General features: G+C 45.5%; 2 protein-coding genes and 1 long non-coding RNA gene across 3 annotated transcripts; 2 read left to right on the forward strand and 1 right to left on the reverse strand.

The window, feature by feature from the left end:
* Nucleotides 1–2,978: 2,978 nt before the first annotated feature.
* Nucleotides 2,979–5,323, forward strand: LOC120903177 (SET and MYND domain-containing protein 4-like). The gene is made up of 2 exons (XM_040312434.1): nucleotides 2,979–4,634; nucleotides 4,709–5,323. The coding sequence occupies exons 1-2, from the start codon at nucleotides 3,178–3,180 to the stop codon at nucleotides 5,079–5,081; spliced, it is 1,830 nt and encodes a 609-aa protein (XP_040168368.1). The 5' UTR covers nucleotides 2,979–3,177; the 3' UTR covers nucleotides 5,082–5,323.
* Nucleotides 5,324–5,940: 617 nt separating this feature from the next.
* Nucleotides 5,941–8,936, forward strand: LOC120903176 (SET and MYND domain-containing protein 4-like). The gene is made up of 2 exons (XM_040312433.1): nucleotides 5,941–7,806; nucleotides 7,987–8,936. The coding sequence occupies exons 1-2, from the start codon at nucleotides 6,302–6,304 to the stop codon at nucleotides 8,384–8,386; spliced, it is 1,905 nt and encodes a 634-aa protein (XP_040168367.1). The 5' UTR covers nucleotides 5,941–6,301; the 3' UTR covers nucleotides 8,387–8,936.
* A 3,583-nt stretch (nucleotides 8,937–12,519) lies between these two features.
* On the reverse strand, nucleotides 12,520–13,274 carry LOC120903116. Its single transcript, XR_005739536.1, has 2 exons — nucleotides 13,165–13,274; nucleotides 12,520–13,103 (listed from the first exon to the last, which is right to left on the reverse strand). It is a non-coding gene; the product is annotated as an uncharacterized LOC120903116 (long non-coding RNA).
* Nucleotides 13,275–14,035: the final 761 nt, after the last annotated feature.

Genomic DNA, 14,035 nt, shown 5'->3' on the forward strand with positions numbered 1-14,035 from the left:
TTAAATATGGGGTGTGCCGTTGGTGGTGCAGTATTATTTTGTTATGATTGTAGGGTTCGTGCGTGTGGTTTGCGCGCAACAAAAAAGTTTGAAGAGCGAGAGAGAAAGGGAGGACGCAGAGTTCATGCCGCTTTCAGCAGGGGTAGGTGAAAAACGGTTTGACGGCGTGGGTTGTGGAAGAACCGATTAACCGACGTGCGAACCGACGTGCGAAACGGTGTGAAGTTACAAAAATAGCGGAAGAAGCCATGAGGAGGATAAGAAGGAGAGGACCACATTATTATGCTGCCCGATGATGATAAGATCAGTCGCAGTGGATTTGATTAGGCAGCGAGTGGCGACGCTTAAGATTGGCAGACTATGAAAAAGGTGAGCGATCGTGCGCCCACACACACACAAACCCCCAACCAGCGGGACTTTATCGGGACGGAAATGTTCTTCCTCCTCTAATCATCTCACCATCTCCCAACTCCGGTCATAATTTGTGGCTTGTTTCGCCCCCACAGCGCCAAAGTTCAGCGGTCCAAGCAGGGGGAAGGGTGGCACACTGTCTTGCCTAATCTTTGATCGTAGATTTTCAGCCCGATTCTTCCGCAGTGCGCGCACCGTTCTAGACGGGGGTGAATAATTTGTAGCATCTGGTCGGAAAATAGGGTGCCCATTATGGATGCCCAGAGATGAGTTGTGCGATCGATTTTCGCTCTATGGGAAAGGGTCCCTTCCCGTCGTCCCGTCCGTCTTCGGCATGGTGCAGATCGTATGAAGCCAGCCATAATAATGAGCTGATAATTGGTCATTTTCGCAACGAAACCAGAAGTTGCTGGTTTGGGCCTGTCCGATATCAAAACCCACTGGCTCAGGCTACAGCTGCGCCAGACGTGTTCTGAAACGTGTTTGAAATCATCATCCAGTCATAACGATCGCTTCCAGGTTCAGGGCAATCAGATATTCAAATTTGCCTCCCTCCAATCTTAATGATTGTGGATTTCTCCCTTGTTTTCCTTTTCTGTTGTTTTTTGCAATTCCAGCAACGAAAACAAATTTAAAATTTATAATTGATTACCATGGGGCAATCGATATGGGCAGAGAGGCCACAGACAGTCGACGGAGTGAGTTCTGCTGCGTTATGACCGTTAAATTGTCAGCACTGCAAAACGTTAGAGCGGAAGAAAAAGCGTTTACCATTTTCGCACGCGTTTGTGTGGCCCATTAGAACAGTAAAAACGAAATCATCACCCCTTGGTGAATTGCACCACTCCCGGCGGGCCCGCTTTTGATGTTCAAGGGATGATATGATTCATGGAAATGGTCGGTGAAAATCATTTGCAAGCGGGCTGGATGCGGTGTAACGGCCGTTTGCCAATGCGCTGTTATGTGCTGTTGGCGCAATTTTTGTTTCCTTCTTCTCATCGCCACTAAATTCCAACGGTGGATGATCGATATAAGCAGATTTCTATTATTGACTGCCATAAATAGGGTCGTTTGTGAGATGATATTTGCAACATTTTCTTATGGTAGCTGTTTTCCAAATTTCGCAGTGAAATGGATAAGTTTTGATTGTCGTATTACAATGTTGAATGTATAAAAAAAGCTTTGCAGTCCTTACTAATTACTGTTATTAACTTCAATGAATGACTTTGACTTCAGCTCTTCAATGCTTTCAATGCGCTCTAAAAACGAATTTTTGCTACTTTATGCTAGTATTAGGTAATATATAAATAATTAAGATGTGTTTCGGTCACAATACGGGCCATACATATATAAATACTCTAAATAAATAAATTAATTAATTAAGTCTATGACGGAATTATCAATACAGTAGAACCACCGACAAACCGACGTGACACTTCGAACAAAATGAGTTTCAAAAGTTGTCTCCTTATTTCAAATGAAAATACGTTAAACACTAGCGCCATCTCTATAATGATTCGCTTACTACACTGACACAGAGCAGAATCTGCTAAATCCCCTTTTTGTTTTTCTTCGCAAATTCCTATGCGTATTGTTTTATGTACTTCTCACATCTTTTACATTGAATTGGAAACTTATAAAATGAGTGTTTTGTCCAATAATTCTCACAAAACCTTGCCTCACACTTCCTTCGCAATTTGTATTTAGAAAAGTTGTTAACATCGAAGCAGCAGTGAAGAGAGCTTACTTTGACTGAAGTGATCGCCACACTGGTAAATGACAGTACTTTCGTGTGGGACACTTTTGTAACGCCAGTGTCACGTCGGTTTGTCGGTGGTAGAACGTCGATTATCCAGGGGCGGATTAACCGGTGGGCGGCTTAACCGTGCGCATAAATGTGACAGCTGTTCAAACGTACAGCGAACATTTACAGTGATAGTCAAGTGGGCAACCAGTTTTTTGTGCAGCTCAGTTGTATCTAGTGATATTCTCGAAATTCATTTTTGTTCATGAACAGTTGCTAAACCTATGGTTATTCTTCTTCTTTTTCTTCTTCGGCGAGTGAGGATGTATTCTCCTACATTTGACGTTTCAAATGTATTCAGAGTTTTACCCACTCTTTATTTTAACCTGACAGTTGTCATTTGGTTTTTCTTGGTTATTTTTTTTATTTTTGTTTTGAATTTATTTTTGCCTTTCTATGCTATTTGGTTTGTATTTTTTTAATTTCTGTTTGATTTTCCTTCATGAATTTGGTATTTTTTTTAATTGGTTATGGTTATTGATTTAAATAATATTCTACTAACGATTAATTGATTGATTCAAGGCGAATTAATCATTAAACGAGTGAATGTTATAATTTTTGTATGAATTTTACATTTCATGGACCATTATCCGTGCAAATCGATTAACCGGCAACTGTCCGGTCCCGAGCTGCCCGAATAATCGACGTTCTACTGTACTTTATTCGCAAAATAATAATTCAGCGATAGCTCATTCCGCTCTTGTTTACTGTTCGTATCAAGCTTGTCAGCTGGGGGATGCGCGGATTTGTTTTGCGCGGCTTTTTATCTGTCAAATCAGCTGCATTGTGTCCGGATTCGCACGAACAGATCAGAGCAATCCGCGTTTTATCCTTGCATCGTTTGCCTCTGGTTGTGCAGAGATTTGGAAGCCGCTACAATTGTTTTTGTGCTAATTAACAGCCATAAATACACACCTCGAATTACACCAAATTGTGTGCGATCGTTTTTGAGCGGAGCCGCGATGAATGTCCTCGATCAGGAAGTATTGGACGCTCTGCAGCGGGAGGAACACTGTACAACCCACCTGTTCGAAGAACTGTGGACCGGTTCGCTCGAACCTGCTTTGGACATTGCGATTAGACACAATCCTCATGCGGAACATTCGGTACAGATAATCGCTCGGATAGTGGAGGAATTCCTTAGCGAGTTTCCGTTTCGAGAATTCCTGCAATTGCACAACGAGGTGAAGTACGATGAGCAAGCGGCGAAGCTGCGCACCGAAGGGAACAAAATGGTTGACCCGAAAGTGAAGCGCCTGTACGAGGCAGTGAAGTTGTACAACGAAAGCATCACGTACACGAAGCCTGGATCGACGGAACGATCGCTAGCCTATGCCAACCGATCGGTAGTGTGTCTGCAGATGCACCGGTACGAGGAGTGTTTGGCGAACATCCGGCTTGCTCGCGAGGCCAACTATCCGGCCCGGTTGGCGGACAAGCTGGACAAACGAGAGGAACAAGCGAAAGAAGAGTTGGCAAAGAGCAACGGAAAGAAGAAGAAAAAGGATGATCCGAAGCCAGAACTACCATTGAGCTTCCCGGGCCACGAGCACATGCCGCATGTGGCCAAATGTCTGCAACTGCAACAGAACGAACAGTACGGGCGGCATGTGGTCACCACTCGCCGGCTGAAGGTGGGCGATGTGGTGATGCTGGACACGCCGTTCGTGAAAACGCTGCACGATCCGCTCCGGCATGTGCGGTGTGATTTTTGTCACGCCGAGCGCCCATTCACCCTGATACCGTGTGAAGGGTGTACCTGGGTGATGTACTGTTCGGCGGAATGTTTGGGCAAGGCGTACAGCCAGTACCATCGCTATGAGTGTGGCGTCATGCGGGACCTGTGGCGAGTGGCGGGAAAATGTCCCATGACGGCGGTACGCACCGTAGCCTGCGCGCTCGGCACTTTCGATGACGATCCGGACGCACTGCAAGCGCATCTGGATGGGTTGGATGAGTCGCAGGTGAACGGATTCACGATGGACTGGCGAACGGCCACACCGAAGGACGTGTACAGCACGGTGCACGTGCTGTCGACCAACCAAGAGCGCCGACCGTTTATGCAGCTGGTGTTCATGGTATACCTGGCGATCATTCTACACAAGCTCATGCTGGAAAGGACTGAGCTGGGACCGCGGAGCCGGGCAAAGCCCAGCATAGACAAGCTGCTGTTCGATTTGATCCTTCGCCACGTGCAAGTGATGCGAATTAATCGGCAATTTTTGTCCTTCTACGAGCACCGCCCGGACAGGCAGCGGTTCCAGGCGAAAGAGTATGGAACGGCATGCTATCCGTTGGTCAGCATGTTTAACCATTCCTGTGCGTCGAACGTACGGCGGCTTATTTTGCGCGACGGCCGCTGCGCTATGATCGTTATTCGCCCGATCGGGCCGGGTGAACAGCTGTTCGATAGTTACGGGTAAGCGGAGAGTGTAAGGAAAAATTACGTTTTTTTTGTTACGCATATTTAATGTAAATTTCGTATGCTTTCAGGTTGCATCACTTTTCGTTTGAACGGTCACACAGACAAAAAGGCACGTTCGTAATGTTCAACTTTGAATGCTCCTGTGAAGCCTGTGCATTGAATTATCCGACGCTAAATCAAATAGTTAACCAGCAGTCAAGAGCACCTATGCCTATGGCCGATGCGATGGAACTGTGCTCGTTTGAGGAAGCTTTGGAAACGCATGACCCGAAGCTGGCACTAGAGGTGAAGGCTAAGCTGCAAACGGATCTAAACCGCAGGGCACGTCGATATCCGTCGGGCGAAATGATGTTGAAAATGTTTAATTACGACTTTAGCCTTTTTGTTGCGTATCAGTATACGTCCGAGAGCTACAAGTACTGGAAGTACTGCAACCCGTAAGCCCAGAGAATGCGGGTGCGTTTCATTGATAGGAGATAACACGGTAGACATGGTTTTACATTCGAACACTTGCATTAGACATAATGGCTGAGCATATAGAGCTGTGAATATGTACTGCCAAGCTGAACTAGATAATAGAAATACCGGTACCAAAGGATATACCGTTCGAACGAACGAATTGCATTTGTTGAACTTATGCGGAAAAAAGTGGTGAATACATTGAATGAATTCTTCGAAGCTTATTATTAGGTGGACGTTATTATCATAGATGATGCATTCGAAAAGCTTTCTGTTGCTGCGGACTATTTGCTACTAAATGAATAAGATGGGTGTTTACAGGGCTTTTTGAGTCATTTTCCAATGTAGACACAATTAAGAAATGCTGCTCACAGTTAACCGTTGTCTGAATGGCCAAATTTATACCTTCAACTCTATGATCTACGGGTATCCCATACATTTTGTTCGGGAAATTGAACTTTTTCCTATCAAAAATTCAATAATTTTTTAATGTACATGATTTTAAAATTTCAAATTGGGTGTAAAGATAATGGTATTTGTCTTATTTACTTTAGTGGCAAAATTGGGAATTTAGAAAAAAATAGGTTGCTACCATTTTCATTTAAAAAGTGATTTCGATTTGAAAATTAAAATCATACTCCCGGTATCCGGTCGGCATCTGGAGTAGAATTTGGTGTAAATTTGGTAATTGAGATAGCGGTTGAAACAAAAGCATAACATACGAACCTCTGAGATGCCTCAACCTGAGGATATACACTGAATACAAAACAAAGCACGACAGAAAGAAGATATAAAGCGGAATAGAACGAGATAGACAAACCTCTGATTTTTTCGCGAAAACAACATACGAGGGCTACACTATCGCCTTAAAGAAGGTGAAAAAGATTCCTTTTTGATAATGAGCGCACGAATAATAGGTTGTTGTTCAGGCGACAAGTGTGTTTATTACAATTTAGTGGCATCATATTGCTTGCATAGCTCTACACATTTCGCATTTACTGTTGATGGCTTGTTTCGCTCTTGTTTACCGGGCTAAGTTGTTTCGTGTTAAGGTGGTCTACTGGGGGAGTGTATGTATTTGGTTTCACCACCCGACATTTTCAGTGTCAAAAACTCCTTAACCTAGTAGGTCAGTGTGTCGTCCACGAGGTGCCTTTGCACAATTGTTGAAAAAAGCTACTTTTCATTTGTTAGTTGCTATCATGCCCTTTCCAACCGTATACAGTCCCCGCTATCATCCAAACTCGGAAATGCATTTTATCGATTTGAATACAATCTATCATAAGGAAGAATGGGGATTGACTGCGCAGTTCGAAACTCTATGGCACAAGACGCTTGGAAGTTCTTTACAAAGTGCGATTATTAACAATCCCAATGCGACACAATCGGTAGAGATGATCGCTGAGATAGTAAGAAATTGTCTTAGCAGCGTTATGCATCCCAATCTGGAAAAACATTATTACGATACAAAGAACAAGAAACTAGCGGTCAGCTCTCGCGTCAGGGGAAACAAAATGGTAGGCAAGAGTGTGAATCGGTTGAACGAAGCTATTGTGTTGTACAACGAGAGTCTTTCGGACACGCAAGCAAATTCGGAGGAACGGTCCCTAGCCTATGCCAACCGATCGATAGTTTGCCTGCAGTTGCACCGGTACGAGGAGTGTTTGGCGAACATCCGGCTAGCTCGCGAGTCCAACTATCCGGCACGGTTGGCGGAAAAGCTGAGTCAGCGAGAAGCCGTAGCTAAGAAAGCGTTGGCGAAGGCCATGAAGCAGGATGCTAAACGAATGGAAGAGGATCCGAAGGAAGAACTACGGCTTAGCCATCCGGGCCACGAGCACATGCCACATGTGGCCAACTGTCTGCAACTGCAACAGAACGAACAGTACGGGAGGCATGTGATCACCACTCGCCGGCTGAAGGTGGGCGATGTGGTGATGCTGGACACGCCGTTCGTGAAAACGCTGCAGGAAGATTGCCGCTATGTGCGGTGTGATTTTTGTCACGCCGAGCGCCCATTCACCCTGATACCGTGTGAAGGGTGTACCTGGGTGATGTACTGCTCGCAGGAGTGTTTGAGTAAGGCGTTCGACCAGTACCATCGCTATGAGTGCGGCGTCATGCGAGATGCGTACAGTGTTTGTGGAAGATTTCCAGCGACTGCTTTACGCGCGACTGCCACTGCAATCAGTATCTTTGATGGTGACCTAGTGGCATTGCAAAACCATCTGGATGCGCTGGACGAGTCCCAGGTGAACGGATTCACGATGGACTGGAGGACGGCCACACCGAAGGACGTGTACAGCACGATGCACGTGCTGACAACCAATCAAGAACGACGCGGTTTGGTGGATCGTACGTACCAAATCCTTGTTGCGATTCTACTGCATAAGGCTATGGTGGAAAGGACTGAGCTGGAACCAACGTGCAAAGCAAGCCCTAAAATGGATAAGCTTTTGTTCGATCTGATCCTGCGCCATGCGCAAACCATTCGATGTAATCATCAATTGTTATCCTTTTACGAGGGTCAACCGCAGGAGAAAGTTTTCGAACATAAACTATATGGTGCGGCTTGCTATCCGTCGGTCAGCATGTTGAACCATTCCTGTGCCTCGAACGTACGGCGACTTATTTTGCCCGACGGTCGCTGCGCTATGATCGTTATCCGCCCGATCGGCAAGGATTGCCAACTGTTCGATAGTTACGGGTAAGCTAATTTATTATTTATAATTACAGGATTGGTTACCAAAGTTCATTGTAAAGTGGCATACTTCCACCGTATGGTTGCTCGATTCCACTAATCAGTTGAAACATAGTGCTAACTGCTTGAACCGCTAATATGCTTCGAACCCCAGTATACGAGTACTTTTTTTTCGCATGCTTTCAGATTGCACCACCTCGTTGAAGATCGGGTACTGAGACAAAGGGTTATTCGATTGATGTTCAACTTTCAATGTTCGTGTGAAGCATGTACGCACAATTATCGTACATTCAAGGAACTATCATTCCAATATGGAGGTGATTTTACTTTGATAAGTCATAGTCAACAGGAAGGGATTTACAAAACCTTAGCAACCCGTAACCGGAAGTTAGCATTAAAGATCATGAGAGAACTGCAAACTGACTTAAACTGTAAGCATAGCCGGTATCCATCCTATGATGTGTGCGGGAAGATGCGATGTTATGAGCTCTCCTTATGCCTGGTGTATAAGTACGTGTCGGAAAGTTTCTTGTACTGTAGGAAATGCACGGAATTACAACACTTGCATCCAGAATCTTTGTCTTAGAGTACTTAGATGATCCTTCTGAATGCTTTGTTGAGCTAGATAATATAAATAACAGTAGGATTTGTTGCTTGAGCGAATGAATCTCTGTCGAACATTTTGCCTTAGAATGCTTAGATGATTCAGCTGAATGATTGGTTGAAGCAGATACGTATGAATATCAGTACTAAATGATACTGTTGCCACAATTGAATTGCATGTGTTGAAAATAGCTACGAATTAGGGAATGTTATTACCAGGGATGACGCTTTCGCGAAACATATTCTCTGAGAACAAAATGGAATAATTAGTGTAAAATGAGGGAAAATCATTAAATTCAATGAATTTAATAATGAAATTTGAAATACATAAGGTAATTTAATACCATTTATACATTTAGTTTCATCTTCGAAACATTTCGCCCGGAGCGATCCGGGTCGTAATTTTGGTTCCAGTAGGTTCAGTGGGTTCAGTACATTCGTTAAACCTCACGACGTAGATGCGACACAGAGAAGAGGATTGCACAGAAAAGAGATGCACAAAATCACAATAAAACAAACCAATAATCATCCTATACAATTCCAGAATGTTTACATGAATCCATTAATCTTAAGAGAACATCTGAACTAGTGATGGGAAAAATGAATTTTATGTCGGAATCGATTTCGGCTAGCTCCGCAGTTTTCTGGAATCGATTCCGGATAGTATGTCTGGATAGTAGTAGGATAGTAGATCCGGAATCAGTTTTCGGAATCGATTCCAGAATCGGGTCGGGAATCAGAATCGACTCCGGGATTGATTCCGGAATCGGCTCCAGAATCGGAACCGACTCCGGAGTTGGAATCAGTTGTGGATTTGAAATCGGCTCTCGAATCGGAATTGGCTACTATATTAGAATCGGCTTCCAAACGGAGTCAGTTTCGGTATCGCCACTGGACCGGCGTTTGAGTAGAATCATACTACGTATTGATAACCGCAAAAATTTTAAATTTACTTGTAAAAGATCCATTCTCGTGGAGTTTCCCGGACTGTTTTCGCTTCTAAAACTTCACTTTTCAATTCAAGAACTTCAGAAATTCACATTCCGGAGCTAATTCTAATGCTGGAGTCAATTATGATTCCGTTATCGGGGCAAATAGCGATTCCCAGGTCAATTCCGATTCCGGAGCCGATTCTGATTGCGGTATCGATTCCGGAGACGACTCGGAAATCGGCTCCGGAGTCAACTTCGGAATCGGCTCCGGAGTCAACTCTGGAATCGGCTCCGGAGTCAACTCTGGAATCGGCTCCGGAGTCAACTCTGAAATCAGCTCCGGAGTCAACTCTGAAATCGGCTCCGGTGTCAACACTGGAATCGGCTCCGGAGTCGGCTCCGGAATCGGAATCGATTCCAGCATCGGAATCGGCTCCGGAATTGATTCCGAAAACGGAATCGGAATCGGGCACAACGACACTCCATAGCAACACGTTGATTTTGTAACTCTCTTGTGACTAAATTGTACAACCCTTTAAAATGCAACTTAGAGAAGTATCTGTTTGGTTCGCTGTTTATTTATTTTTTAAAATAATTATCTAATTTTTCTAAGTCTTTTTTTCTGTTTCTCCCCTTCCAAAAAAGTGTCTTTTGAAACGGTTCAATAATCTTCCCGTAGCTAATCAATTAAATTCCCATGAAATGTACACACCGCTGGACCCTGTGCGCTGGAAAGAAAAGCGGCTGGCAACATCGGACGGAAAATCAATCGCCAAGCCGCGTCGGATAACGGATAAAAGCAGCCGCTGGTGGCGCTGTAGATAATGGACACTTATCTGACCCGGTCGGCTTAGCGTGTGCGGTGGTTTTCGTAGAACTCGAACCACTTGAGCATGATTAGCATGATCAGTCGCTCAACCAGTGCTCGGTGCTGTTAGGTAGGTGTAGGGGTATGGTTTGTATTTAAGCTCGGAGTTGCGTGAGCTAATGAGGCATCAGGAGGGAGCTGGGAGTGATTGGGTTGGCTTCTCTTGCTTGGTGCTTTTGTGCTGTTGGGCCCGTTTGGCACTAATTATAAGCATCCTCCCGGAGGCGGACTGACCGCAACCACCACCACCACTACACCACCGACAACAACTTTTCATGCTGAAAAGTGCAGATAAACGAGCAGCTTTCCACAAAAAAAAAAAAAACACACACACACACTCCACATCCAGACACAGTTATCGACCACCGGATCTCGGTGCGATGATGATGATCGGATGACACACAGCGGGGTTACAGGAGGAGGGGGATGAATTAAAGCACGTTTTTCAATTTCCAGTGTGCCGCCGATTCTGCCACCACAGCCGCAGCAGCGGGAACACCACCACCGGGGTTCGGGGTTGATTACATTTATCTATCGGATCGGACGAGATATGCACGATCGACCAAACGTCCGCACGATCTGGAAGAGAAGAGAAGTTCACGCCCGATTTCCCGCGTCCGCATCCCATCCGGTCGTAGGTCGAACGACGGTTGCCTCTCCGTTGCCTTCGTTCCTCGCTCGCTATCCTCTGCCTATCCCTCGCCTCGTGGTATGTTTATGTTTAACGTTGTGTTTTTCGTGTTGTGGTACTGGCTTTCGATTGCCATTTTGTACAGTTTCTTCCGCTATCCCGCATTCAGCCAATGCCAGATTTTATCCCAACGGCGGGCGTTTCGAAATTGCTCTAACTGTTTGCGGTAATTGGATTACACTAGTACAGCCGGAGTTCTGGTGTAAGCGCGCGCGGGCGCGCGGGAACCTGGTGGATCGAGTACACACGTACGTACGTGTACGTAATCGACTGACCTCAAGACCGAGTAGAAGAACAAAAAAAAAAAAAAGCTTAGCATACAGAGAATACACCGGACTTGGTGGGTCAAATTGGCGGGGCCGTTGCGAAGAAGCGGTTGGGAAGAAAAATTAAAAAATTGCTACCGTGTACGTTTTTCTGCAGCAAGTGCTTCAGTGCCCCCCCAAAATGTGGGCTAAATCGGGAGTTGCAAGATCGTAATTTCTGGGCAGTGGAATAATTCTAATTTAAACTGCCCGAGACCAATGGGGCGCCGTTGAGTTTGAAGATGTGAGATTGAAACGACACGATTACCTCAATTTGTAGAATTTAGGTTGCTGTCCTGATCGTATCGGACGGTTCTGCGCCTTTTCTTTTGTTGGCTGATGTTGTAGACTAATAGAAAAAGGCTCCCCATTTAATGATGATTGCTAATTTACACGCAAATTCAAATCAATTACTTAGTGTAATTGAATTTGAGACATTTGCTTGGGGAGCTTTTTTTGTGCCCTAAAGAGGTTCGTCGCTTGCTCCCCGCACGAAAGTCTTTTGTTTTTTTTTTCTCGAAATTCTTTAACTAGATTTTGTTTTGCGCCTCTTTAAAGGGCAACGGGAGAAGAATTCTATAAGAGAGTTTTTGTTGTTGTTTTTGCATGCCATTTCATGTCAATAATGTCGTTCGATCAAACGTTGGCGTGATCGTGGAACGGCAGGAACGGAGACAAGCGTCCGGGATTTTGATCACGACGTGACAATTTGTTTCCATTCCATTCATCCGAAACCGTTAGTTGCTCCGCCGGCAAATGAGAAGGAAATCCCTGTTCCCTGTCCCAGTGGTTTGAACTTTTACCCAGTGCCGGACTCACCCCACCCCGCCCGCTAGCCCGCCTTCTCTGTCAACATGATGGGTGACAGTAACGGCGTTGTGTCCGTTTTGCGGACATGCGATCGTACATCGTACAGCACCGTGTGTGGGTGTTCGAGCTCGGTAACCACATCGAACCCAAGACGGGGACGGATGACAACATCGTAAAGAGGTAGGATGTGTGGCATGTGTGGATGTGTGAAGATCGGATGACAAAAAATATACGGGAGAAGAAAACGATCTTATCCGAGCAGTGAACGGAGCATAACATAGACGGAAGGGGAACGTTTGTATCGTGTTCAATTTGTCAGCAAATGAAATGGAAGAATTTGTCACCGCCTGCTGGGATGGACAGGGAGAGAGAAAGAGCATTGAATGGAAATCAATTGACCCTTGCCTGTTTCCTCTTCTCGGGAGTGTTTGGTTTGCTGAATGCATCAACGCTCGGCCTGCTTGTTTAGCACCCAAGGGATAAACGACATTCCAGCTGAAGAAGAATGGGTTGCTGACCACACCGGGAGAATAAATGTTTATTTTTTTGAGGTAGTAGACCAACCGCCCCATCCACTAAAAGGGAGCTTTTCGTGCCAACAAGTGTTAAAGAGGCACCACACCATACCAAACACTTGCATAGCGCAAAGCTGTTTCTTTTAATAGCGCAACTTTCACACACACTCCCTGTGGCGCCTCGATCGAGCTCGTTCGATCGTGCGCCCTTCAGAGAAGGAGAAGCTTTATAACGCGCGACTAATTTAAAACCAATTAATTTCCTCCTGATTACAGCAAACGGTTCGATCGTTCTTTGGGCGTGCGCGCGGGCAACTCTCTGCGGCTACTACTTAAACCGAGCGCGCGCGCTCTTGGGATCGAGCTGGAGAACTCACGTGATAACGAGCGATTTCCACCCAAAGGGGAGAGGAGGGAAACCGGTTGACGGTACACGGCAAATTGGAACAGTGATCCGATTTATTGCATTGCGCCGGTCTAGTCCAGTGTGTCTGCTTGCGCTAAGGGCATCGCGGTGACCCAGAAACTGAATGGGGGAAGGAGCGTTCACGCACGCTTGTCGCTTTAATTAGAAGGCACCTGCAATGGGTTCGGTTTGGAAGTGAAAAAAAGCCAACCGTTTGAAGCGTTTCCTACTTACCTGCACCGAGGCCGAGGGATAATTACATGATCCATTGCCTGGGTTGGTATCAGTGGTGCATCAAAGAAGCTGCTGGGAGGACCTAACCATCGTTCACCAACACACGTTCAAGCGCCTACGCTACTTTGATGCCGCGTGTCGCTGCTGCTTTACTGTCACATGTGTTTTATGCCGCCGGGGTGACTCTGATCTGATTTTGAAGCGATGAAGCAAACCGAACGAAATAAGAACATCGCAGATAATCGTGCAGATGGTGGTAGGTAGTGTGTGCAGCATGGATTGAATGTGTGCACCCTGCACTTTTGCGCGTGCGCGGGTGTGGTTTTAGGTGGTGGGAAAGGGGAAACAATAACGCTCTAGGAATGAGGAAGCGAGGAACCGACCGATTATTAGCAATTATTGTCATCGTTTTTCATGCAGCCCCATGGTCAAGCCGGTTGTGGTGATGGTGGAGTTATGGTGCAGTTTTGTGGTTTTAAAAATTGGGCCACTCCGGTACCTACTGGTTGAAATGGGGAAGCTGGTAGTGGCCACCAGTGCCTTGTTGCGCTTTTAGACTTCCGTTGAAGGAGACACAACATTTATTATTGTTTTTATTATTTGTGTGTCTGTTACTTTCAATCCATTGTTGAATGTCAGTCTTATCGTTGACTTGATGGTGGAGCACAAAATTACCAAAAACAAAGCCAGCAAAAAGAGGAAACATAAACCCCATTACTGTCCTGTCTTAGACCGTAAGCCGGCGCAGCACCGACCAAAAACTGTAATCGGTTTTCCCACGTTCGCTGCAGTTTCCGTTCTGGGCCTGTGGAGGGTGGTGGCACCGTTCGAAAGATTGCGATTCTCTTGCTCTCTTTAAACGCTTATGCTG

Source organism: Anopheles arabiensis, chromosome 3, assembly GCF_016920715.1.
Source record: "Anopheles arabiensis isolate DONGOLA chromosome 3, AaraD3, whole genome shotgun sequence".
NCBI classification, from domain to species: domain Eukaryota; kingdom Metazoa; phylum Arthropoda; class Insecta; order Diptera; family Culicidae; genus Anopheles; species Anopheles arabiensis.

What these genes read in the sequence shown, in the direction of transcription:
- LOC120903177 (XM_040312434.1), top strand. Translation starts at nt 3,178, where the DNA reads ATGAATGTCCTCGATCAGGAAGTATTGGACGCTCTGCAGCGGGAGGAA. An exon ending in CAGCTGTTCGATAGTTACGG is followed by an intron (nt 4,635 to 4,708) that starts GTAAGCGGAGAG and finishes GTATGCTTTCAG; the next exon opens with GTTGCATCACTTTTCGTTTG.
- LOC120903176 (XM_040312433.1), top strand. Translation starts at nt 6,302, where the DNA reads ATGCCCTTTCCAACCGTATACAGTCCCCGCTATCATCCAAACTCGGAA. An exon ending in CAACTGTTCGATAGTTACGG is followed by an intron (nt 7,807 to 7,986) that starts GTAAGCTAATTT and finishes GCATGCTTTCAG; the next exon opens with ATTGCACCACCTCGTTGAAG.